Source organism: Monodon monoceros, unplaced genomic scaffold (assembly GCF_005190385.1).
Source record: "Monodon monoceros isolate NGI ecotype Baffin Bay Population unplaced genomic scaffold, NGI_Narwhal_1 Super_Scaffold_13, whole genome shotgun sequence".
Taxonomy (NCBI): Eukaryota; Metazoa; Chordata; class Mammalia; order Artiodactyla; family Monodontidae; genus Monodon; species Monodon monoceros.
Genome location: NW_021703769.1, coordinates 57,461,038 through 57,486,552, shown reverse-complemented (window position 1 = coordinate 57,486,552; position 25,515 = coordinate 57,461,038). Strand labels below are relative to the sequence as shown.

Sequence of the window (25,515 nt, the reverse complement as noted above, 5' to 3'; positions counted from 1 at the left end):
GTGTGTGTGTGTGTGTGTGTGTGTGTGTGTGTGTGTGTGTGTGTGTGTGTGTGTGTGTGTGTGTGTGCTGGTCCAGGACTGGGGGGGTCACATGGCCATGGAAGGTGACATTGGAGGCTTTTAGGTCAAAAGGAGAGCTTTGGGGAGAAGGGAGACTGAGCTGCCTGGGAGAACACCAACCACAGGAAGAGCCTCGGCATCAGGAACCCAGAGGACGGAAAGACCGGCAGGAAAGACAGGAAGTGGCAGGGTGCTGGAACCGGGGGAGGCGACCTGGGGAATGTCAGTGGGCAGAGACCAGGGACCACCTGCGGATGGTGGCAGGAAGTGGGGAGGCATGGAGAGAAGAGTTTTAACCTGTACCACCAGAGTGGGGCCCTGTCGGGCATGCCTCAGCCCTACACGGGGCTGAAGGTTCTGGAAGATGTGGTGGGAGGTGGGGTCTGGTCACATAACCCAGGAGCACCCGAGGGGTAGCTGTCCCTAGCCAGTGCATCTGCTGTTGGTTCTCAGGGACTCCTTAACTGCAGGGTGTCACGCAGGGCCTCCGCCCCATCTGCTGCCAGTTTCCACATCCCACCCGTGGTAGGCAGCATAATGGCCTCCAAGGATGTCCATACTTGAGTCCCTGGAACTTGTGAAGGTTTCTTACAAAAGGGATATCACAGATGTGATTAAATTAATGGCTCTGAGATGGGGAGATGATCCTGGATTATCTGGGTGAGCCCTGTCTAATCAGAAGAGGTCCTTAAAAGTAGAAGGGGGAGGCAGACAAGGAGGTGAGAGTGATGGGATATCAGAATGGTCCAACCCACCGCAGCTGGTTTGAAGATGAAGGACGGGGCCAGGAGCCAAGAATGCAGGCAGCTAGAGGCTGGAAAAGGCAAGGAAACGATTCTGCCCTGGAGCTTCCAGAAAGGAAAGCAGGCCAGTGATTTTAGCCCAGTGAGACTTCTGACCTACAGAACTGTGACATAATAAATGTATGTATCATTTTAAGTCATTAAGTTTGTAGAAATTTGTTATAGCAGCCACAGAAAACAAACACATCATTCAACATTCTAGACACAGGGTATGACCAGGTTGCCATACCACCCACGTTGTCTTCACTTAGGATACCCCCTGCTTGGAACATTCTTGCCCAGCTTGTCTGCCTTCTGAACACCCACTCAGAACAACACTTAGCTCAATGGCTGGGGCTCTCAGAAGCAATTCCTGTCCCTATTCACCCCCACCCCCAGCCAAGGCCCAACTGCCCCCTGTTCTCCCCACTGCACCCTGCAGTTCCCATCAAAGCACCCATTGTCTATCTGCTGCTGTAATTCCTGCCAGAACGCCGCCAGCTGCCTGCAGGGAGGGCTGTGTCTTATTCTTCTTCCTTCACATTTCTAGCGCCCTGGCAGTGCTTACCACTCTGTAAACGATGGACACGTTAGTGGGTAAGTGAATGGATGGAGGGGTTGTAACCCAGAGTCAAGTGTTCAAGTTCTGCGGTCTGAATCCTGTGTGTGTGTCCTGGCTCCCTCACTTCCTGACAGAGTGTGACCCTGGGCAGGTTATTTTTACCTCTCTGTGCTTTGGCTTCCTCGTCCATAAGATGGGGATACTAACAAGACCTACTTGGCCAGGTTGTGAGGGTTAAATTAGTTAACCCATGTCAAATACTTACAACAGTGCCTGGCCCAAGGAAATGGACCAATAGGTGGCACCTATTATCCTTCCTGTGGGATCCAGCAAAGGATGCTGAGCACGAAGGGAAGAGCTAAAGCCAGGGGCCAGGGAGACCTCAGGGAGTGGCATCAGGCTGCATAAATCTAGTCTAGAACCTTCAGGAGACACTGCCTGGCCCTCATGTTTCTACCTCCAGCTTCCTCTGTATGAGTCTGGTGCTGGGGCTCATCAGGCTGAAGGGAGCAAAGGGAAGGGGGCCCAGAGGGGAACAGAGAAAGCGGTAGATTTTCATCAATTTTGCTGCTCTGGAGAACGCAAGCCATCACTGGGAGGGAGGCACATTTTATGAGGCACCAGTTACAGGCTAAAGGTTAACTGGAGTTATTTAAACGACATGCCTATTTCCTGGCTTTGCACAGCTCTGGAAAACCCCAACTGCACTTAGAAAAATGTAAAGCATATTATAAAATTCAAAGGCCTGGGTACGGGTGATGAAACAGATGAATGCAAAAGATAACCTGGATGTGCCAAACTGAAAACCAGGAAGCTGCACGGGGCTTTTCTGCACAAGGATTTGGCAGGGAGAGGAAAGGTCTACTTCACCTTGAACCTGGTATAAAAAAATGGCGGCCCTGAGCAGACCAAGGGAGGAAGGAAGGGAAGATGGGATGAGGACGTTTAGCTCTCAATTATAAGCAAAACAATTTAAACAGTGGGGAGACCTGGAAAGGCAGGCTCAGTCCATGGCTCCTGAGCCTCCTGGTCTGGCTGTCTGCTCCCAAGGCATTTTTACAACTGTGCCTGAAGCAGAGCAGGCTGTTTCCAGGTCTGGCGCTGGTCCAGGACACCTGGAGAGTTAGGAATGGGCTGGGGCTTCAGTGCTGCAGAGACTGCTGGGTCAGCAAGGGTGGTTCTCGCCCAGCCCGCATGCATCGGATGGAGCAGCAGGGCTGGGCTGGGGTGGCGGTCTAGGAGGCCCAGCCGGTCACTAGGCGCTTCGTTTCTCAAAAAAGGTGCCCCAGGCTGGAGAGGTGACATGATCTGCCTTCAACTAAGGCAGAAGCACACTGCGTGCACAGTTAACTTACACAAACTCATGCATTCAGGAAGGGAGTGGGGAGAGAAATGTAAGTTTAGATCTTGTGGCTGCTCTGGCCGCCACCCCACTGAAGGAGCACAGCCTGAGGGGCAGGTGAGACTCGGTGCCTCCCTCGAGCGTCCTCAGGCTCTCCTGCCTCTACCCTAGGGGCCCCTCCCAGTGCCCAGCAAGACGCTCCCAGGTAAAGACTTGCGCGCTCACACAGGAAGCCAACCTCCTCTTCCTCTGGTGCTCAGGACAGGTCAATTTCAGCCCTGGAGTGAAGACCAGCTGTGTTGGCTCACTGAGGGACGTGACTCTCCTAAGCTTCACCTTCCCAAGGGATCTGTAAGGGTAATCTGCACGGCACAAGCTTTCCACCTGACAAGTGGACTTCAGAACCTAGAGAGAGATGTGGCCACTGCATCATGCCACAAAGCCAGCCTCCCTGGTGACATCTGGTTGATTAGGAGGTGGACAAGGAGAGCTCCGAGAGGGAACTGGAATTCATGAAGATCAGCAAAGCAGAGACCAAGTGTTAAGTTCCAGAAACTTCCTCATTCTGTCTAACCCAAAGTTTTGCAACACTGGCTATACGATGGAATCCTCTAGGGAGCACTTACAACTAGAGAGGCCAGGGCCCATCCCCAGAACAAGTGAATCAGAACCTTCTGGAGTGGGGTCTGGGCACAGATAGTTTTTGAAACTCCTAAAGTGATTCTGAGGCACATGGTGGGTTCTGATACAGGGAGCCCTGGACCAGAGACTGCCCGCTCCGTCCCCACCCTGGCCTGCAGAGTTAGGGGCAAGTGAGCCACCCCCAGGGCAGTTCCTCTGATATGCAGCCACAGGCAGGGCAGCATGGCAAACCAATTTTCGCTTCTATTTCCAGGCAGGTCAAAGTGGAAATGACAATTTAAGCATTTCAATGTCCCAAGATCAGTACTCCATACATTTCTCGAAAGCTCAGCAGAGCAAACTACATTTGACATTCATTGGAAAAATCAGTGCAGGCGGCTTGCTGTGCTGGGAAGAGGGCGGTCCTCCTCATGGGACTCCTTCAGTCTTTAATCAGGACATTCTCTTAAGGCAGATTCAATGGTCTAGTCTATGTTATTCCAGTTGCTTCCCATGCCTTGACTTCAAAACATACTTAGGACTCTAGGTGTCAACCTTCCTAGTATTTCTGCCTCATCTGAATGCAACACATCTCCCTCCTCAGCAAGAGGTGGAGGAAGGTGCTGGTCCCTTTCCCCCCATTCCTGGTCTTTAATGGGGGACGGGGGTGGGCTTGAGGCTGAGGATTGGCTGAAAGCAGAGCAGGGTTGGCAGCAGGACAGGTGCTGGAGATGGTGGCACTGGTGTCCTGGGCCGAGGGAGATGGCAGGCTCAGGGCAGGCGCCTGCGCCTGTCACAGACCTTTGGTAAAGGTCACGCTGTCTGTCGCTGCTTCAGTCTCCCCAGAGATTTGTTTTGGGGGTTCTGTGGTTAATCAGAGAGCAGGGCCAGAGGCCAACACTCCGCTCCAAGGCCTGAGCAGTCACTGGATCCCGTACGGTCCCTGGCGGCAAGGCAGGGCGGTGGAGGTGAGCAGGAACTGGCGGCTTCAGGGTGGGGAGGCCTGTGTAGGCAGAGCCCCAGACAGTCTCGCCGAGCGGGCTGGAGTGAGGGATGTCTTGAAACTCAGTGTTAACCCTCAACCCCACTACCCCACGAATTTCTGTTTCCTGTGGCAGCTCACTGCCACCGCTGTGCCATCAGCTAGAGTAAAGAAGTGATCACAGAGGCTGGCTTCAGTGCCCAGGGCAGGACTCACCTGTGAGCCTTGTGACTGGAGGAGCACAGGAGGGAGAGAAGGGGAGGAGGGCGGGGGCCTCTTCATGAAGGCTCTGAAGAGCCCAGGCAGGACTCTGGAGGGAACACTTTACGAAGGAGAGGGGAGAATGGGCAGTGGAGGAAGATGCACGTCAGTCACAGGGCGGCTTCCAGAGTTCAGATCAGGGTGGAGGTGCTGAAGCTCTAAGCAGGAGTGAGATTCTGGATCTATCTGACGCCTGAACTGGCAGAATTGGCAGAGCTTGGTTGAAGGGATGAGAGGAGGTAGGATTCTCCAAGGCTTTTGGCCCGAGTGACTACAAGGACCAAACTTCCGTCTGCTGACAGGGAAAGATGGTCAAGTACGAGGGGCTACTCTGCTGGCCTCTGCTGGCTGGGCCCCATAAAGTCGCCGAGCACTGTGCTCAGCGCGGCAGGCAGCATCTCTCCCGTGAGGTACAGACAGAGATCTGAGGTTAGGGGGACATGGTCATGTCTGACACAGAGTGTGACAGTGCTAAAGCTGGGACCCCACCACTACCTGGACGCCCATCCACTCTCCCGGCTGCCCTGAGATGCGGCCGCAACCACTTCCTAAGGGCGTGACATGCCTCAGAAGATGTTCCTTTAGCAAATCTAAGCCACAGGTCCCCTGTGATCAGAGAAATCAAAACTGTGGCCCCGTTTTCAAATGCCTGGGAAGGACTGGGGTTTGGAAAAAAAATACTTAAATTGTAGAGTGCCTTCAGCAGAAACGATCATTTTAACAGGCAAAGAAGGAGAAAGCTCAGAACCCAGTCTCTACACTCATACAGCTCATCTCCCCAATGCACAGAACGGAATCTAGAAATTCTGCTTTGTAGAGGGAAAAAATAATAATTTTTGTCTTCTTCAGAACTGTCTAGGACTACTTTAATACATAACCAACAACAGAGGGCACAGCCATTAGGTGACCTTGTGATTTCAGCAGAACATGTCTCTCTAATGTAGCTCAATTATGATTGTAAGTTTATAAAACAGGGAAAGATTACAGGAATATACATTAAACCACATCAATGAGTGCTACTGAGGAAAAAAAAAAGGTCCAGCAGACAGGTACCAATCAAATAATCAATACGTAGGAAATGGCTACATCACTCTGCTTTAAAAGAACCAAATAATGCTGCAACTGGATTTACTTTAAAATTTTCCACTTGAACAAAACTGACAGCTGTATTATAATCACATTTCCAGTCACTTTATAAGATACAAATTTCATTTCTCCATATTTCTCCTTCATTTCTGAAAAGGGGCCAGCAACATTATTCATCAAGCACACGGAGAAGCAGCCTAATTCATGGGGGGGGGCGGGAAACGCTGTTAATTCCATGTTTTCCGTTTCCTTAGAGAACTGGTGGTTTAATTCAAACGTGACTTTTTCTGATCAGTCTAGTTCAGGGTTCTAGTTTCAAAGAAGGACAGGGAAAAAAAGAGCAGCATGTTATCCCTTAGGTAAAATGATTTGGAATAGCTCAACTGTTGAAATTAGGACAATCTACATTTTTAGAAAATACCAAGGTGGGTTTAAGATTCTTGGTATATTTCAACAGGGGGGGAAAAGCCTGCATTGGGAACCTGACTATTCAAATGTTATGGTAACGATGAACAAACATCAGGCTTTCAACTCACAATCCAACTGCCTCAAATTACTCAAGACAACCTTTAGAAATGCCACTTTCATGTTAATGAAAGTGCCTTATGTGTGTATGCATAATTTAAGAGAGTGCTAAAGCTTTAATCAGTTCAATCCAACAAGCCTTCTTTGAGTGCCTACTATGTGCCAGGCCCTGTGCCAGGTACTAGGGATAGAAAAACAAAGTGCTAAGTGCATGTTTGAGGTGTGCCTGGGGAAGGTGGAGGAGGAGGGCTACCCAACCCAGCACTGAGGAGGAGGGAGGCTGGGAGCGGGGCTGGGAGGGCAAGCCTGGCAGAGGGGCCACCTGGGCAAAGGCCCAGCAGAGGGGAAAGGCAGGAAGGCTGTGTCTAGGAACCTGCAAGCAGCACCACAGGCAGGTGGGCTCAGACGCAGGGAGACATAAGGCAGAGGTGGAAGGCCAGGGGCTCTGAAATCTACAAGTGAGGAAAGTGATGTGTTAAATCTACAAGTGTGGGCTAGATTTGCCTTTCAGACACAGCAGCAGGGTAGATGGACCAATGTGGAGCAAGACCATGGGCTGGGATCCCACATGGAAGACACTGGGCACAGAGAGTCTGGGCTGGGGAGGGGGCAGAGCTGCAGAGGTGGGATGGCTGCTGACCCCCTGGCCCTGGGGTTGGAGCAGGGTCAGGAGTGGTTCCAAGTCAGCAGGTGGGGATGTGAAGAGACCCAGCTTGGACTGTATTCCCTTTAAAGACAAAACACTGTGGGGGAGTGCAGGCCGAAGAGCCACAAAACCCCACTTGCCTGAGATGGGACTTCAAATGCCACATCCAGACTTGCCTCTTGGGTTTCAGGCTAACAACATTAGTCCTCTTCAGCGTTAGCACAAAACAAACCAGTTCTCCGGAGCCCCAGGCCTGAATGCTTGAACTAAGCTGTCCCTGAGGAGCCATCTGGGTCTGAATCAAGCCTCCCCCTACAGGTTTCAGTTCTTCTCCAGTTAGCGGGCACCCACTTTCCTGAAAGTCATCTCTCCAAGAAATTTATCTAATTCACAAGCTTGTGTGACCTCCTCCACTTCTCAGTGCATCCCCTGGATGGAAACAGTCATGAGGCTTTGCTTTCTCAGAACTCCTAAAGAGCACCTGCTAGTTCAGAAGACTCATTCCGTGCCCAGTGTGCCGTCCAAACGAAGAATGCTAATGACTGTTTCCACTAGGAAAGCCTTCGCACACTGAGGATGATGCTGAGCATTTTTTGATGGATTCACTCTTTATCAACAGAACAATTCTGAAGCAGGCAGTATCATCTCCCCACTTTCACAGATGAGGAAAAGGCTCAGGGAGATTAACTAGTTTGCTCAAGGCCACACAGCGGGGATTCAAACCCAGGTTTTTCTGAATCCCCAAATCCTAAACGTTACACTCCTTGTTAATTAAATGTTGGACTTTTCAAGGACTTGATTTCTCTCTTTCCACTTCATTAAGCTTTTATTTTGAAAAATTTCAAACTTTCAAAAAAATTTAAAGAACAGTACAATAAACACACATATGCTCTTAACCTAGATTCATCAATGGTTAATATTTAGCGGCATTTGCTTCCTCCCTCACTATACCCACACACTCACACATTTTTATCTTGTGAATCATTCCAAAGTTGTAAGCAGCATGGCACTTTACTCCTAAACTCTTCAGCCTGTATTTCCTAAGAACGAGGACATTCTCCCACAGAACCACAATGCCATCAACATCCCCAAGAAAGGTAATACTGATCTCGATTATGTTATCCAATCGCAATCTATGTGCAAATTTTTCCAATTTCACAAAAAAAGCCCTCTAAAGCCACTTTGTTTTTATTCCTCAATCCAAGATCCAATCTCAGAGGACAGTTGTCATGTCTCTTCCATTTCAGTAATCTAGAACAGTACCCTGGCCCTCTCCATTCCGTTTGCTCTTCCCTGACACTCCCATTTGTGAAAAGTTGTCTAAATGTCCCGCATTCTGGGTTTGTCTTCAGAGTCTTTATTATTTATGCTCTTTTCTCATTTTTGCCAAGATGAGGCACATGACAGTGACTGGGCCATCACCAAAATAAGGCAACATAGAGGATTTTGCAGAACTGACAGGACCACAAAACTAGCCTTGGCCTTGCAAGAGAAGCAAATCAACGAGCTCACATTTTCACGGACTTACAATCAACAACCACATAACTTGCTTAGGGAGCTTCACAATACTCCTGCTGGAAACGACTCTAGGCATTCAGATGAGTACAGCCAGAGATGTCCACTTTGTCTAAAAGCTCTCGCCTGCAAGGGCGTTAGGACGAAGCACACAGAGTGCTGGAAACTGGGGAAACAGGGAATATATAACATTCACATTCACATTCATTAACAAGAGGATAATAAAGAGAGTGGGGCTTGGTCCAGAATTCAAACGTAGATGGAGAATTTGGAGTACGATTGCCACATGTGGGTGTCGTGGGCCTTGTACGTGCCCATAGCTGTGCTCGTTCTGGGGCACGAGCAGTCTGCAGGCGGCGGCGGGGGTGGACACAGCCAGAGCAGAGGCCCATGGTGGGAACATGCCTGGTGTGTCTGAAGAACAGCAAGGACGCAGAGAGAGCCAGGTGGTATCGGGTGATGCCCAGCCTCATAGGCCCCTGTAAACATCTCTCCTCTTCGTCAGAGAGGGATGGAGGCCACTTTGAGCAAAGGAAGGACGTGCTCTGACTTAACGTGTTCAGAGGATGACACTGCACACAGTGTCAAGAATAAACTGTAGGGGACCAGGCAGAAGCCAGTGACCAGTTAAGAGGCTGCTGCCAACAGTGCAGGTGAGAGATGATGGCAAGCCAGGCACTGAGGGGTCGAGCTGGGAGAGACGGTCAGATCCCGGATATATCTGGAGGGAAGCGCGACCTAGGTGTGCTGACCAACAGGAAGTTGAGTTTGAGAGAAGGAGGGGAGACAAGGAAGAGCCCCAGGTGTTTGCCCCCAGGATGGAGCGGCCTGCTCCCACGTGGCAGGGGGGAAGGCTGCGTCCCCACGCCTCATTCCCCACTGCCACTGGCCCTATCACAACCTCTTAACTGGCCTCCCTATGACTGTGCCAGGCGCACCACATACCCTGACTCACTGACTCCTCCCAACAGCTCTGATTTACATGCGACGAAACCGGAGTGCCAAGAGATTAAGTTACTCGTTGAAGGTCATACGGTGGCAGGTGGCAAGGGGCCGAGCTGGGATTTCTCCTGGCACAGCGTAGCTCCCGAGCCCACACTCATAACCACTAGGTTACATGGCCTCTCCAGACGCTTGACATGGCTCATAGGCCTCTGCTGGCACCGTCTGACCCAGCAGTTCCGGTTCTAGAAGTGAACATTCAGGATGGCTGTCCCTGTGGACGCCCTTTGATGGCTTCCCACTGCACTGGAGTTGAGATCCTGCTCATCGCAGCCGCTCTCTCCTCTGCTCCTTTCCTGCCAGCCGCATGGGCCTCCTCCAGGATTCTGGGAGGCCGTAGCAAGCTCACGCTCGCCTTCGCCTCCCACTCTGACATCTTCTCGAACTCCCAGGCCTCATCTCTGCATTTTCTCATGCAATCTGCTGGTCCCTCCTTGCCTGTGCCTCTCTAGAGAGGCTTCCCTCGCCAGCCTGTGAGCCCTCTTCTCCTAGTTATTCTCTAGCCCTGGACCCTGTTCATCACCTCCACAGAACCACCTCAATCAACCTGTGATTGTGCCTTTAGTATTTACTTCCTCACCTGTTTATGGTCCCTTCCCCTTGCCCCCAACTGTAAGCACCACAGAGCAAGTCTGACTTCAGTTCACTATGACATCCTAGATCCCAGCACTGTGCCTGGCATACAGCAGGTGCTCAGTAAGCTGAATTAATGGATGGGTTTCGCTGAATGGATTTAAAGAACCAGAATACAAGATTAGGTGCGTGACGCAAATGGCATGGTTACAACTATGTGAATGTCAAGTGCCCACATGGATGCTTCCTGAGGATGCCTGGTGGCTGCCGGGCATCTCTTTTGGGTGTTTGGGTAAGGGGGGAATTTCCCATACTGTCACTGCCCATGTTATCTGGACTCAGGCAGACGGGCAGGAACCTGGCTTCTCCTCTGCTTGTCCTCAGAACACTACTGGGCTGTCGGTCAGTAGGCCCAGCGGTGACTGTGCAGCAGTGCCCCGCCCTCCTGGATGCCTGGATGCAGTACAGCGCCCTTCATCTGGGCCCACGCAGCCAGAGCCATCTTTATTACCCCCCAAAACGGCACCATCATACAAGTGATGAACTGATGTACATATTTCAGGATGCGCTCCTCAAAATGTTGTCAAAGCAGAAAACGCCAACCCCTCAGCATCCCGCAGTATGAGTTCTCTCTCGCTGATCCAGCAGCTGCTGAGGCGACGCCAGCTCTCACCGAGCACCTGCTACGCACCAAGCTGGGCGCCGTGTGCTTCACGAACGTGATCTCTTTTGATCTTCAACAGCCCTCCTCGCAAGGTCTTTTAGAACCATTTTAAAGGCAAGGCCACTGAGCCTCACGAGCATTAAGACCCTGAGCAAGGTCACAAAGCTGCTTGCTTCCAACTACAGCAGGGGCTGCAAAACCAAACGTCAATGGGGCCAGGTGGCTGGAACACAGGAGAGCGCGCCCCGTCTCCGGGCTCTACCCAGAGCAGCGTCGGGGCTGGGGAAGCTCACCATCTGCAACGGTGGCAACCAATTCAATCAAGGAGAGAAACCCAAACTCCTTAACTGTTAGAGAGAAGTATTTATAGACGCAGTAACACGACGTCTTCCCTTTGCTTTAACACACTGGGGGCAGCAGGGAGCAGGGGTGGTTAAAAGAGAAACGGTGGAGCCAAGGAAATGAGGCTTAGCACAAGGCACAAACTACTGAAGCTGAAGCCTGCGTGTACAGAGACTCTATGTTCCCTCTAAAATCGAATCGACTTTACCTAGTCAAGTCTACTCTAGTCTTCCCTTCCCCTCTCCCTTCCCTCCCTCCCTACCTCGCCTTCCCCTCCTTCCTTTATGGCTGCCAGTCCTGACCTCCTCCCCACACCACACTTTTTTCCAGTGAAAACGAAACAGGCTTTCAGCACAGTTCACATTTTTTCCAAAGGGGTGATGGCCTCTTTGATGCTCTTCTTTGGAAGCCACCTTGACAGAGCTCACCTGCCATACCTGGCCCCCCAGCTGGCTGCTGGACATGTGGGATGGCTTCTGAGTGCTCTTATGCTGTGGTTTCTTATCAAAGTGTGACAAGTTTAGTAAATACAGTTAAAGTCTCTTCCTGCTGCAGAGCTGGCATTCCTTTAAGCAGACCCTATCACCTTAGATAAAAGTTGACCAACCCCCAAACACTTCTCCCTGAGTCAGCTTCCTCAAGCTTCAGGGAGACAAAACACGGCCTCATAAGAAGCAAGCCCAGCTTCCAACATTCAGCAACTATGAATGCCTTCACCTACATTAGGAGGTTTCCTACCTTTAGTATACACAGGAAGGCATTTTGTGAAGTGCAAAGCATGTTAATTTTTCCCCAATGGAAGGTGAGAAGCTCCAGCATTTAAGAATAAACACCAAAAAGAAAAGTCAACACGTGCGTATCTTACTCCAGTACCATATGCTCATAAAATCCATAATTCATAGTATTTTCTGGACGGCACCCTCTTTAGCAAAGACATAATTTGCAATCAGGTTGGGTAAAGACAGACAGCCATTACTTTCTTTTTTGTTTGTTTGTTTGTTTTTGCGGTACGCGTGCCTCTCACTGTTGTGGCCTCTCCTGTTGCGGAGCACAGGCTCCGGACGCGCAGGCTCAGTGGTCATGGCTCACGGGCCCAGCCGCTCCGCGGCATGTGGGATCTTCCCGGACCGGGGCACGAACCCGCGTCCCCTGCATCAGCAGGCGGACTCTCAACCACTGCGCCACCAGGGAAGCCCCAGCCATTACTTTCTTAATGGCCAACTACCCAAAAAGGCTCAGTTAAGTGATCTCAACTAGCAATCTAATCAATTAAAATTGATAAGTGAAATACTTTTAACCTTTGTTTCAGCAGGCCATTCCTAGCGGGCAGAGGGAGGGAATATGAATTCCCAGCATAAAATTTAATTCCATTTCAGGGATGCAAACATTCTTGCTGCCTTGATGGAGTGGCCCCCTTTAAAGCACACTGTTTCTCTCTCTTTCCTTGAATCCAATCAGAGAAAGATGGGTTTATGGGTCTCTCCAGCCAATTCCATCAATTTAAACCTTTACAGAAACCCCTGTGACCATTTCTCAAGGGGGAAAAGGGCCAAAGAAGATGGGATAGAGCACAGAGGGAACGTAGCTTCCTTGTTCTTCTGAGAGAGAAGGAAAAAAGAGCATAAACCAAGAGGAGGCAAGAAAAAGGAGTCGGACAATCAGGTAAAACCCATAATAATCATTTACCGAGAACCTTCTGTGTGTCAGGCAGCGTGCCCTGCTCTTCACAGGCACCACCGCATTTGATTATTGGGTAATGCTCCGGTCTCCTGAGCATATGCGAGGCACTATGCTCGGTCATATTCTATTTCATATTACAGTTCACTCAAGTCTCAAAACAGCCCCGTAATGTAAGGAAGATCATCCTGATTTTACAGGTGAGGAAACAGAAGCTGTGGTGGTTTCAATCATTTGCTCGAGGGAATACAGAGCAGGGCAGGGGTACCTGGCTCAAAAGCCAGCCCTCGATGGTCTATATCATAATCGCTGGTCACACAACTGAATGAGTTTTGTTAAAACTCATTCAGTTGTACACTAAAACTTGGTGAATTTTATTGGATGTAAACTATATTTCAATAACGCTGATTTAAAACAAGGGCCCTCTCATCACTGCACACTACAGAGTGGCCATCTGCTGCTCCTGCCTCTCCAGCTCCCATCTCTTCTTTGTGATTTTCCTTTGAGGGCCCCCTCCTTCCTCATCCCCAGGTGATGGGGTTCAAAAGGAACAGGTCCCACCTCCCAGCACCACAGCTGAGCATGTGACCTTGGCCTAGCCAACTTCTAAAAAGTTATAGGGAAAGAGAAGCTCTGTTTTTGTCAGCGCTGCTTAGCCAGTTCAGCAGATCTTGGCCATCTTGTCACTACTTGGTGAGAGCCCTCTGGAGGATGAAGCCAGAACAAAGGAAAGCAGAGCTGAGAGATGGAGGGTGGCAGCTTCCTGATGACACTGCTTGAGTCCCTAGATCTAGCCATGCCTGAAGGCAGAACTACTTCTGGTTTTACAGTGGTTATCAGCGAATTCCCCTTTCTTTTTCCTTAGGCTAGTCTAAGTTGGGTTTTCTATCTCTTATAACCAAAGAGTCCTAAAATATCATAATGTCTTTAAGAAACAAAAAACTATCTTGCCCATCAGTGTGCACGTGCCCCACAGCAAACAGAGGAAAAAGAGAGTTATATGAATATGAGAAGGGTTACGGGAACATGACCAGGCTTTATACCCACTGTCTCCTTTAAATCTCAGCCTCACACTGCAGGGTAGAGCACTGAGGCACTGCGTGGTTAAATAAGAAGCCCAGGCTTGCAGGCTAAGCACATGGTTCTCTGGCTTCCAAAGCCATCATCTTTACCTAAATGCTGGTGATTTGCATTTTTGAAAGTTTTCTTTGTTTTAGCAGCAGAATCCTTTAGAATCCTCATTAAAATCATACAGACAACCTTTAATACACAAAACCAATCAGACTGGTGCTGCTATGACTATACGGAGGGTAGGGACCCTGGAGCTGTGCCCACCCCCGCTTGAGACCCCAATCACTGTGCACAGATCTTTCAGCAAAACCCCCGCACAGCGCCCACTGGTCTCCAGAAAGCAGGGCCCACAGACTGACTTCAAGGTGCCCAGAATCTAGGGCCCTTTCTTCGAAAGTTTCGTGTGACAAGCACACTCTGTTAGCTCACGGTCACGAATCAATCCCAGTACAACATGCAGGTCGCACATGACCCTCCGAGCGACGCGTGAGCCAGCCTGGTGGTGCCCCCCCCACCCCCGCTGTGACTTGGGGTGACCAACTCACTCAGATCAAGGACGTCATCCGTTTTGATCAGGTCTTCCTCCCGCGTCAGCGGCAGCTGGGTCTCAGGCTGCCCTCGCAGTTGCAGTGACAGGGAACGGAGCATGAAGAACACCCGGATGGCCTGGACCAACAGTTCGGAGAGCAGAGAAGATGGAAACTGAAGTCATTTTGGTGAGATGCTCCATATGGAGAAATCACACAGTGACTCTTGATTTACAACAAACAAAATAAAGCCCCCCTCTCTCAGTATCATGGTTCTGGTGCTTTCAGAGCCAAGATAAAAAACAATCAAGGATGCACCCTGTTTTCAATTATCCACAGGTTCAGGTTAGGGCCACTTCACCTCACTGAGCACCTGTCACTTGCCAAGACCTTTCCTCTAGTGTCATGTGACCTTCATGGCACCCCTGCTCAGCAGGCAGCCCCGCTTCGCAGATGAGGCACTGAGACCCAAGGAGGCCAAGTGACCTGCCCCCTGCTCACATCTACGGAGGGCAAGAACCAGGCCTCTTCCAACTAAACCAGCACGGAATTTGGAAATCCAAATCATGAGTGTTTCAAGGACCCACCTACTGAATGTGGGGGTGAGGGAGACAGAAGGTGAGATGCTGGTGGGGTTCAGGGATGGCCAGACCCGGCAGCCCTTCACCCAGGAGCCTTGGCCCCTTGGCCTTACAACAGGGGCTGTGCCACTGACAGGGCAGAGGATCTGCCACCTGGCAAGTGTGCAGTGATGTCAGTGCCCCGAGAGCCCCTCAGACTTCCCCAGCCAGCTTTCTGGGGACAGAGGTGGCCCGCATCAGCACAGGGATTCCTGGCCCATCGAGGAGTCTTGGCAGACTCCAGTGTGAGCAGGCATTTCCAGAGAGCAGAAACAAAGCAGAATCCCAGGCCTTGGAAGCCAGACAAGTTTGTGCAGAAAGCAGCCTTCACCCTGGGGTTAGCCTGCTCTGGAGGTACCCTCCGCTTGAGTCCTAGATTGGGGCTGACTTGCCCACCAACAAGAGGCCAGGAGGGGGAGGGGCAGCCACAGGGGAGGTGGCCTCTGGGCTACTTTCCCTGACTCGTAGCTGGTGGGCCTGCCCGAGGCAAACGGCTCCTGAGTCAGACATACAGGTCCGCATTGGACTCTCAGCTCCACCACGCTGGGCAAGGCCCCTGACCCCCACGAGCTTCCATTCCCTCCTGCGTGAAACGGGGGCGGGAGTCTCTACTGCACGGGGCTGCTGGGAGATTGAGATGACCCTGGCGGGGCAGCAGCCAGCACAGGGTCCGTAAAGGGGCAGCCACCCTTTACTCCCGCCACTCAACATCTGGGCACAGGGTGGCAATGGGGACAAACCACTGTCGCCACTGGTGAGCCATGCAGCCGCTTTTGGGTCCTCTTTTGTTTCCAAGTTCTGAGGCTGTAGGCCTGGGTCAATGAGACGGGAGGCTGCCCTTTATAAGACAAAGTGCCTCCCAAAGCAAGAGGCAGGGGGGACAGATGACTGCTCGCAAAGAGCCAGGCTTGCACTGGCTCCTGATGACCCAGACAACCAGGGTGCCCGTGGGCACCTCTAAACCCTAATCCTGCCTTGGCTCAGAACTGGCAGGAGACCTTGGGCCAATTACTTAATTTTCTAATGCAGAAAACTGGAAGAACAGTCCTATCTCCTGGACCTATTGTGAGGTCAGGTATTCCCCTGTCAACCAGAAGCACTAGAGAAAAGATAAGCTTTTATATGATAATGATGGTGGTGGTGGTGGCATTGGTCAGATTGCTTTTAATGTTTTAAAGTGCAGTCTTCATAAAGACATCTGTAATAATCAGAAGAAAAAGAGTTGTAGTTTCACTATAAACCCAGCAACACAGGTTTTCTATATGAAGCACCAATTGCGTGCCAGGCACCATAGGCACCTTATTGCAATGTAAAGATTTTAAGCAGGAAGGAATGGAGCTGAGAGGGGCAGGGTGATCAAGTTCACACTTGAGAGAGGTGAGGTGGGGACTGAAACCAGGAATGTTTGATACTTGTGTCACTTAGGCATATACACAAGGGAATTCAAACCCAGCCCAAGTGCAGAAAGCCCAAGATGTGGGTGGTCACTTAAACTACTTGGCTGTTTGAGCTCTCAAGTAAGGAGTCCTGACCTCAGAGATGAGGGGAAATAAAACAGAAAACAGAAATAAAACAGAAGAAGGGTTTTTCTGTGTCAAAAAACCATTCCTCTCGGAGTTCTGAAGGCAAAGAAATCAAGCAGGAACAAAGCTGGGGGATGAGAAAGGAGAAACGTGTGTGGCTTTCTACAGCCCGATCACTCTGAAAACCAGAAACCTTCCAACATTAAAGGAGCCTGGAATTTGGCTCCTAAGGTAGACCTTTTTGATAAAACATCTGCTTTTGCTCTTCAAGTAACAAAATGGAAGATATTTCCAGGAATACAAATTAATAACAATAATAATTAAAAATATAAAACAAAATAAACACCCCCAATAATATTTTCCTGCGTCCTGCCCCAACTCCTAAGAGAAGGAAGAGCATGTGAGAAGCCCACAGCCATGAATGTGAGGGCACGTTCCCACAGGGCCAAGTACTCCACTTAGGCGAAAGTGGGGCTCCCATGGGCGTCTATGGGGTTTGGCAGGCATGGTGACCAGCCCCACAACTCCGAGAATCCACAAAAGAAAGGTGAGATAGCAGGATAAGGGTCATCAGGTCATCCCACTGTCCTCTAAAACAATAACGGCTCCCTCTGTTTACCCATGGCCTGCCAGGTACAGGTGAGGGCTGTACTGTGTCACCTCGTTCGAGCCTTTTAACAACCCTGCATGGTTCCCATTTTATAGATAGGAAACCAAAGCCTAGAAACGTTAGGCAGCCTGCCCAAGGTGATTCAACTAATAACCAGACTCCAAAGTCTGTGTTCTTCCAACCACATGCCTTTGCCTTCAAAAGACTGAAGGATTAGGGCCCAGGCTTTTATTGAGTGTTTTTCTTGACTTTTCTAAATAAATGTGCAAGTTTAAAAGTATTACTGAAAAGGAAAAAGGCATTCTTATTCTTTGAGATGCTATCACAGAACGATACAAAGGCTGATTCTGGAAGAAGAGATTAGATTTGGAAAGGCGTGATGGCTGACCAAGCTCAAATATAAAGAAGAGACTTTTCCGGTTTGCTTCCATGCAGCTGGGAGTAAGCCCTGGCAAGGAGAGCCCCGTGAGTGGGGTGGGGGATGGCTTCCGAGTCAGACAGACCTTGGTTCATACTGGAGTCAGGTGAGTCACGTGGATCCCCCGAGCCTGGGCTGGAGCTCTGGAAATGGAGTGCCCACCACCCCGATCACAGGGTGGGAGATAGTGGAGGGGACACCTTGAGCCCCGGAGCAATGCTTGGTCCGAGCCCTCTCTCCCGCTGCCCTTGCCGGGTGTACAAGCTGATGAGTTCAGGCGACAGTCACTCAAGTTAGGAGCCCACCGAGGCCGTGGAAGTCAGTCATTCTTAAAAGAGTGCTGAAGCAGTTTAAAGTGGGCACAGCCCTTTGGGAAAGCAATTTGGCAATATGTAGAGTCACACAAAAAAATATTCATAGCCTTTGAACCAGAAATTCCACTTCTGGGAACTTACCCTAAAGAAATAAGCCAAAAGAAAGGAAACACTGTATTTGTGAAGCTGCTCATTAGAGTTTAGTTGAAAATAATGTAATACTGGGAGCAACCAAAATGTCCACCAGCAGGAAAACGCCTGAGTCAATTATGGCAAAAGTCACCAGATGAACTTTTTATGCAGCAGTAAGAAATTAGGCTTACTAAAACTGTATCACAGTACGAGAAACTTCTTGCTCTACAATGGAGAGAGAAAAGCAGCAAGGATGAATGCAAGTCCATGGGTCCATACCCACGCAACCATGAAAAGATGTGTTTGCAAACAAAAATGGGAGAAGACACACAAAATGTATTGTTTGTTTAGGGTGATGAAATCACAGGAAATTCTTTCCCCCTACTTTTGAAACTTCATGAGATGTTATTGTATTTTCTTTAATGTGTGATATACATCCAAAGAGTAAAAGAAAAATAGCCTATTTCCTCAATGTCAATAGCGATAAACACAAAAACTGTTTGTGGTTTTACGAGGGAACAGGGACACAGAACGTACGGAGGGACAAATAAAACTTCATGCAAATATCTCTATTTCATGATGGCTTCCATGGTTACTCCATAAAGATGGCTACCTAGTGTAAAAGTGATAGCTAGTGGGAAGCAGCTGCATAGCACAGGGAGATCAGCTCGGTGCTTTGTGACCACCTAGAAGGGTGGGATAGGGAGGGTGGGAGGGAGGCGCAAGAGGGAGGGGATATGGGGATATATGTATATGTATAGCTGATTCCCTTTGTTATACAGAAAAAACTAACACACCACTGCAAAGCAAATATACTCCAATAAAGATGTTAAAAAAAAAAAAGATGGCTAGTGGCTTAAATTCAGTTTTGGGTTTCACCAGAAAGTCCTCTCCCTAACTCTCTTTTCTCTAGCATTAAGCTTCAGTAGGTTTAGATCATTAAAAGACTCTGTTTCTTTCCCACTCAAGATGCTAGAATGCTCTACCACTCTTCAGGCACCTCACAGCTGCTCTCTCCCATTTACTCTGGGCAAGACCTGACAGGCAGGACACATGAGGAACCTGAGGCTCAGGGAGGTTAAGTAACTTGCTCAAGGTCACACAGCTGAAGTTGGGATTGAACCTTGGTTGGTCTGTGAGCCTGTGTTCTTTCTTAACCTCTTCTCTCAACTGCCCTTCCATGTGGGGTGGGTCCAGCTCAAGTCCAAGGTTCTGCATGCATGTCCTCATCAGATGCCAGTAGTTCCTGTGACCTCATTTCAACATGAATTTCCCTTCTTAGCTGGGATGGCTCAGTGGCACTCTTGCTATTTTGGTCTTATTTTGTATTGTTTGCTTTCTGTCTATTCTTGCATCTAGCACAGTGCCTAGAAAATGCTTGATAAAGAGGATGATAGGATAAATGGTGTAACTTGCAAAAGGCAAGAGGGAAAACATGACTTTATTGCCAGATGTCTCCCCGCGGTCTGCAAGGCTCTGACCCTCCTCTCCTAACCCCTTCCCTCGCTCCGCTCCGCTCCAGTCACCCTGCTCCCTGGACATGCCTTACTCTTCTGCATCTCGCAGCCTTTGCACTTACTGCTCCCTCTGTCTGGAAAGTGCCTCCTTTACATCTTTGCCTGGCTGGCTCCTTCTCACTCTCTAGGTCTCTGCTCAGACGTCACCTTGGCCGAGCAGCTTCCCCTGATCACTCTCTCCAAAGCGGTGCCCCCTCTTTCCTTCAGAGCCCTCACTGCAGCCTGGTATCACACTTGTTCATAAACTTCGCCTCTCTCCATGCAATGAGAGGCCCCGAGTGGGGCCGCATGCCCTACTCACTCCTGCACCCTCAGGAGTCCAGCGGCTCTTTGACGAACGTACGAAGGAATGATTTACCAGTAAGGGTGGTTTGAACTACTTTGACAAGTCCTTAAGGAAAATAAAGGGTGGGATTTCTGAAAAGGGTCAGCCTCCTAAAAGTTAGAAAAGCCTATACTCAGCAGAAGGAAAAAAGAAAGGGAAGGAAAACCTTTGAATCCAACAGGACGAAATGGAATGTTCTCTGGATACAAGCAAAGAACATGAAACAAACCACATAAGCCCTCAATTGCTTGCTAAACCATACACTTCCTTTAGCTCAAATTCAAAGCACACTGCTGTGTTCTGATGCTTGAAATGGGCCGAGGAGCTAAGCTTCTGGAGGATTCCAGACAGCTGCCTTGCATCAGGAACTGGACTGGGGCGAAGGGTCAAAATTCCCCTTCAGAAATGGATCCTGGAAGTCACAAACGGAAGCTTCTCTCAGGTGGATGGCTCTGCCTTGAGATGGCCAGCCCCCTTTTATCTCATCCTGCCACCTTCTCCCTGGCTCTAAACCCACGGATGCTGGGACTTGAGAGTTGCTTTTATAAACTCACCGGACAGACGAAGGCCAAACAAGCGACCCCAGGGAAGCCCAGACGTCCCAGGGGCTCTGCCTGTGCTTCAGTTAGCAGTTTGGGCCATGCAGCCCATCTGGGGCAAGGGAGGCGTGCAGCGCAGTCCTGGGAACTTGAACTAAGAGAGATGTGAGGGCAAGGGAGGAAGAACCCCAGCCTCAGGCACCTACTGGCCTTTGTGTTTCTGCCTTACTGCTGAGTCCTCCTGAGGACGCTGGCAGGGCAGGCACTGCTGCTTTCTGGGTGAGGAGACAGTGGTTCAGAAGGGAGCAGGAACCCCAAAGCCCAAGCAACCTTCCCTCTGCCATACGCCTCACCCCTGAATTTCTCCTGTGGATCAAGATCGTTTGCCCCAAACCAGCAGGACATGATGCCAGGAACCAGCCAACAAGGCCAAGGTCCTCGCTGGGCTCCAAGGCCTCTGGGAACTGCCTCCTTCAGCTCCTCCCAGCCCCATCACTTCCCACGTAGCCTCCCTCACGGTGGGCTCCGGCCACAGTCCCCTCTTTGTCGGCGGTGCTGGAATGTGCCACGTCTTTCTGGGCCTTTGCCTCCCCCAGCTGCCCAGCCCTTCCCCACAGTCTTGGCTCAAGGACCAGCCCTCTGTGCTGCTCCACCTCCTTCCCCGGGTAGGATCAGGGACCTGACCCCATGTTCCTTTAGAAACGGCCTTGGCCCATGTACTGGCACTGCCTCTTCCCACCTCGCCCTCTAGACTCTGATTCCTTGAGGAGTGGGGCTAATAAACACAATGAAGGCGGCAGTGGCAGGCAGCGGGTCAGAATGGCCACACTGCCTAGGTTGAATTCTGGCTCTGCTACTTATTAGCTGGGGGACCTTGAGCAAATCACTTGACCTCTTCGTGCCTCAGTTTATCCCTCTGCAAGATGGGGATAATACTAGCGCCAACCTTCTAGGGTGGTTGTAGAATTACGTGAGGAAATTCATATAAAGAACTGATATGAATGATCTGCTTTATCACACAGGCTATGAGCTCATATGACTGTTAAGGAAACGTGACAGACTGTGGACTGAAAAGAAGGCAGGATGCAACCCAGAGCAGCAGCTCTCAACCTTCACAATCTTCTGGACCTTCTGGCTCAGGGTCCAAGGAGGACCTGGGGACGGGGTCCTCTCTGGTCTGGGGATACAATAGCTTGACTGGGTGTGTTGCCATTACCCTGCTCGGGAGCATCTCCTAGGCCAACCAAAGGTTAAGGGTGAGCGTGTCCACTCCATGAAGGAGTGCAGACATGACATGCATTTGTCAGAACCAATCCCCCCATAAAAGCCGATGCCAAGGATGCCCAGTGCAAACACTGCCACCCGCAAACAATCGTGTGCCCGGCCATGGGGCCCATAGCCCTGGCTGGCAGCACAAGGAAGGAAGGTGTCACTGGCCCGGAGAGAGGGTGGGTCCTGCGGTGAGGGCTGTGGGTTTGGTCAGACAGCAGGGAATGTGGATTGACTGCAGACACGGGTCCAACTTCCTCTGTGACCCACCCCCACCCGGCCAGGCATCTGAGGCAAAATCATCAGCAGGAAGGCCATGGAATCCTCTTGCTTTAGGCGGATCCAGCAAGTTAATCCCGCTCCTCAAAATCTAAAGGTTAAAACACTTCTGCCACTCTGGTTACACTTGGATTAACCCAGAGGAAGATGCGGCCTGATAACGGGAGCTGAGTGCAATGAATTCCTCTAATTTATCCACTAACCGCCACATCTCCAGGGAACGATTTTCTAGGAAAAGGTTATGGTGCTTTCTAAGAAAGAAACTGATCTTACCAGGGAGATAAAATACCCTGAACAGCCCTGGGAGATTGCTTCAGAAAAAAAGTGCTGATAACGGAAGCGCACACTGCAGCTGGGTTCTGAGAACTAATCTCTTCACACACCTCTCCTGCAGGCCAGCGAGAATCACAATTGCATTTGCGTGTGCCTCATCCCCAAGATCCCTCAGATACCTTAACACCACGCCATCTCTGGGGGACCCGGCCTCACGGGGCTGATTTCACAGCAGCCTCACCTGCACTATGTCGACTGCTCACCCCCCATGCTCCTTCGCAGAAGCCTGGCCCCGCTTCCTCTTTCAGAGCTCTGGGGTTGGGGCCAGCTCTGTGCCAGCGAAGGCAGCCTGCCTGCCACCAACACCGACATCCGGCATCCGTGGCCAGATATGATGGAATTTCAATCTCTGCTTTAACAAAGGGCAGCGCGCCTGGGGAAGTTAGGCCTGGTGGCGGGGTGCGAGGGAGGAGCTCTGGCTCTTCTGAAGGCGTGTTGGAAGGCAGGTCTGGATGTGGTTGGGAACCCTCCGCCCCCCGCTCCGGAGGTGCTCCTGGAGGGCAGCAGCCCAGGAGAGGCTGAGTCCAGCGCCCACTCACCCGCCGGGTCTTCTCCACGTCACCACACGGCAGCCGCTTCACAAAGTCAATGCCCGTCAGCGGCGTGCCCGTGGGGGGTAGCAGGATGGAGGCGTCCATCATGAGATATTCCACATTCATGGGCTTCATCTAGAAGACAGACATCGAAGGGAAGCTCACTGAAGGGAGGAAGGTGCTGGGGCAGGTGACACTGGCCTCTCACCTCCATCTGCACATATTAAAGAGCACATCAACCGAGATTCAGACTGAGTGAAGCCTCGAGGCAGCCAGATGTGAGAGATGTGCCTTGTTGTTTTTGAAGTTGCAGATGTCCCCTCATCTGCAGTGACAGCTCAGACACTCTGGAGAAGCTGCCTCCCTGCTGTGAAAAGCTCTTCTTTCTCACCCTCTTGTTCCCCTCCCCGCAGCAGGGAGAGGGGCCTCAGTAAGGAGGCCAGCCCTTTACGGTGGTCCCTTTAGGGTGGTCTGCCCTGTGTGCGGAAGCCTGACTGCTGCCCGCCTCCTTCGCTGGCACTTCCAATACGATGACAGCAGATGTAGCGACGTGGCCCCCGTTTAAGGGGACCTGACTGTGGGGCAGGCAGAGAACTAGCGGCTTTGCGCGTAGGCCCTGTCCAAGCCTCCCAACAACCCCAGCAGGGAGGCTGCTGAACTTACCGAGAAAACGGAGGCTTGGGGAAGCCGAGGAATGGATGTGGGCGCACTCAGCCGGCTGGTGGCAGAACCATGACATGGACCCAGGCCTGCCCGGCTCCAGACCCACTATGATTTCCACAACACAACCCGCATTCCCCCTTCCTTCCTTGCCCCCCTGGCTTCTTACCTGGGGTAACAGAACCAAGTCACTTATTAAGCACCTACTACTCGCCAGGCCCCTGCAGGGCTCACCTCCTACTGGGCGGGTGCCGGGGCTGTCCCATACTACAGAGGGGATCGCTGAGCTCGGAGGGAGGGCGCGTGCCCACAGCCACTGGGCCAGAGGGGCAGAGCTGTCTGCCTCCTTCCACACCACCTCCAGGAAGCCTTCTCCGATTACCAAGACACATGCTAACATCACCTCCCCTCCTGGAACTTTGTTGCGTCAGTACTGACCCCTTAATTGCACATGTTGTTGGACACTGACACTTCATTTACCATCATAAAGGAATGACATTTCACAAAGGTAAATATTCTATAGAATTAATTTTACTCCTTTAAGCATCGTGAGCTTTTTCGTGTCTCTTTTAGAAAGTGGGCGTCAATCATATCACACTTTTTTCCCTCCTGTAACATAAAGCTGACTAAACAAGGCAGAGCTGTGGAGAGGGTCCGGCCGTCCAGAGACCTGGTGAACAGGGAGCCCCTTCGCACGTGCTGCCTACCTTCTTATTTTGGACCCGTGAAGCCTTCCTCCAAAGGCCTGAGGTCTACCGTCGCTATTCCTTTACGCCAGAGTGGGGGTGGCAGAGCCCTGTCTCCGGGGCACCTGGGGTTCCAGCCTTCCCGCAGGGCCTTCCCGGCCTGCCTTCGGCTCCCTCGCAGCTCCCTCCTCTCCACCCCTCCACTCTCAACCACCTCCGACAAGCCCCCTCTAGGACTCCTGCCCATTATGCCTCTGCATGAAGCAAGAGGTGACAGGAGAAACAGTGAAGGGTCAGAAGTGAAGGCCTGGCTTTGGCAGCACCCGAGAGGCTGTCCCAACTTCGCTGAGCTTAGTGCTGATTTCCTTAAGTCTGAGCTAACAACTCAGATACGGGTGCTGGGTATACGTCAGCTGTTCCTTCCCTAGAGTGCCAGGCTTTGTGCAAAACATGCAATAAATGTGTCACTGAGACAAACAAACAAAACCCAGGAAGCTCCCTAGGGCAGGAGGGAGGGGAACCGAATATCCGTGGTGCTGAACCTCTATAGGAGGCAGCCCTTAGGTATTTCACAACCAGCTTAGAAAGCTGTGTGGTCTGGGCCCCATTTTACAGATGGAAAAATCCAGGCTCAGAAGTAAGCAACCCGCTCAGGGTTCCAGTTAGTAAGTAGCAAAAGCAGAAACTGTGCAGGGGTTTAGGAGCCCAAGCTTTACTGTGTTGTCAAGTGACACACGAGCCTTACGTTTCCAAACAAGAAGCCAAACTTCTGGAGAATTACGTTGTGGAAGGGGACGTCATGGGCATAACATAAGACAGCAGCTGACCACTGACTCCACTCCACTCCAATTCGTGGTCCAAAGAGTAGAAGACTGAGACACTCTTTGGGGGGGGGGTCGAGGGGATAATGGGGTGTGGCCATCAAAGGTGTGAGGCGCACACGGGCGGCTCACATAGCACCGAGAGGAGGCCTGGTCACTGCTGGGGCATTTCTGGAGGTGAATTATACCAATTTACACTTTTCCCTTGAAAAGGCTCCGTGAGGCCTCAGATGTGCTGTGAGCGAGGATGTGGTGAGGGCCCAGCCATCCAGACGCCCAGAGACGGGCCAGGGAGCCACACAGCACACGCTGTCTTTTTCTTTTTGACATTTTAAACCCTTGGGTTTATTGTAAAGTTCCCGAATCACTTCACTCTTTTGTCCGTGAAAAGGGCGATTTATCATCTAGTTACTGAGTGTCAACTAAGGGGCGGGTGCTGGGGACGCAGAGGCGAATGAACAAAACAGAGCAACCTGCAATCTTCTGCAAGACAGGGGAGACCCCGGGCTGGCACTGCAGGTTCAAGGAAAAGCCAGGTGCAGGGACATTCTGGTGGCACAGAGAACAAGACAGGGGAGACCCCGGGCTGGCACTGCAGGTTCAAGGAAAAGCCAGGTGCAGGGACATTCTGGTGGCACAGAGAACAAGACAGGGGAGACCCCGGGCTGGCACTGCAGGTTCAAGGAAAAGCCAGGTGC

The 25,515-nt window shown here is 51.0% G+C and overlaps 1 protein-coding gene across 7 annotated transcripts in view; it reads right to left on the bottom strand.

Moving 5' to 3' along the window:
- Positions 1 to 25,515, bottom strand: part of CLEC16A (C-type lectin domain containing 16A) — a 210,929-nt gene that overhangs the window by 90,653 nt on the left and 94,761 nt on the right. For all 7 annotated transcript variants that reach the window (XR_003792983.1, XM_029219260.1, XM_029219257.1 and 4 more), the window contains exons 17-18: positions 22,657 to 22,785; positions 14,257 to 14,377 (exon numbers count right to left, since the gene is read on the bottom strand). Coding sequence is in view for 6 of the 7 variants with exons in the window: in XM_029219260.1 (XP_029075093.1) it covers positions 14,257 to 14,377; positions 22,657 to 22,785 (250 nt within the window). In the remaining variant the exon portion in view is untranslated. The remainder of the gene's footprint in view (positions 1 to 14,256; positions 14,378 to 22,656; positions 22,786 to 25,515) is intronic.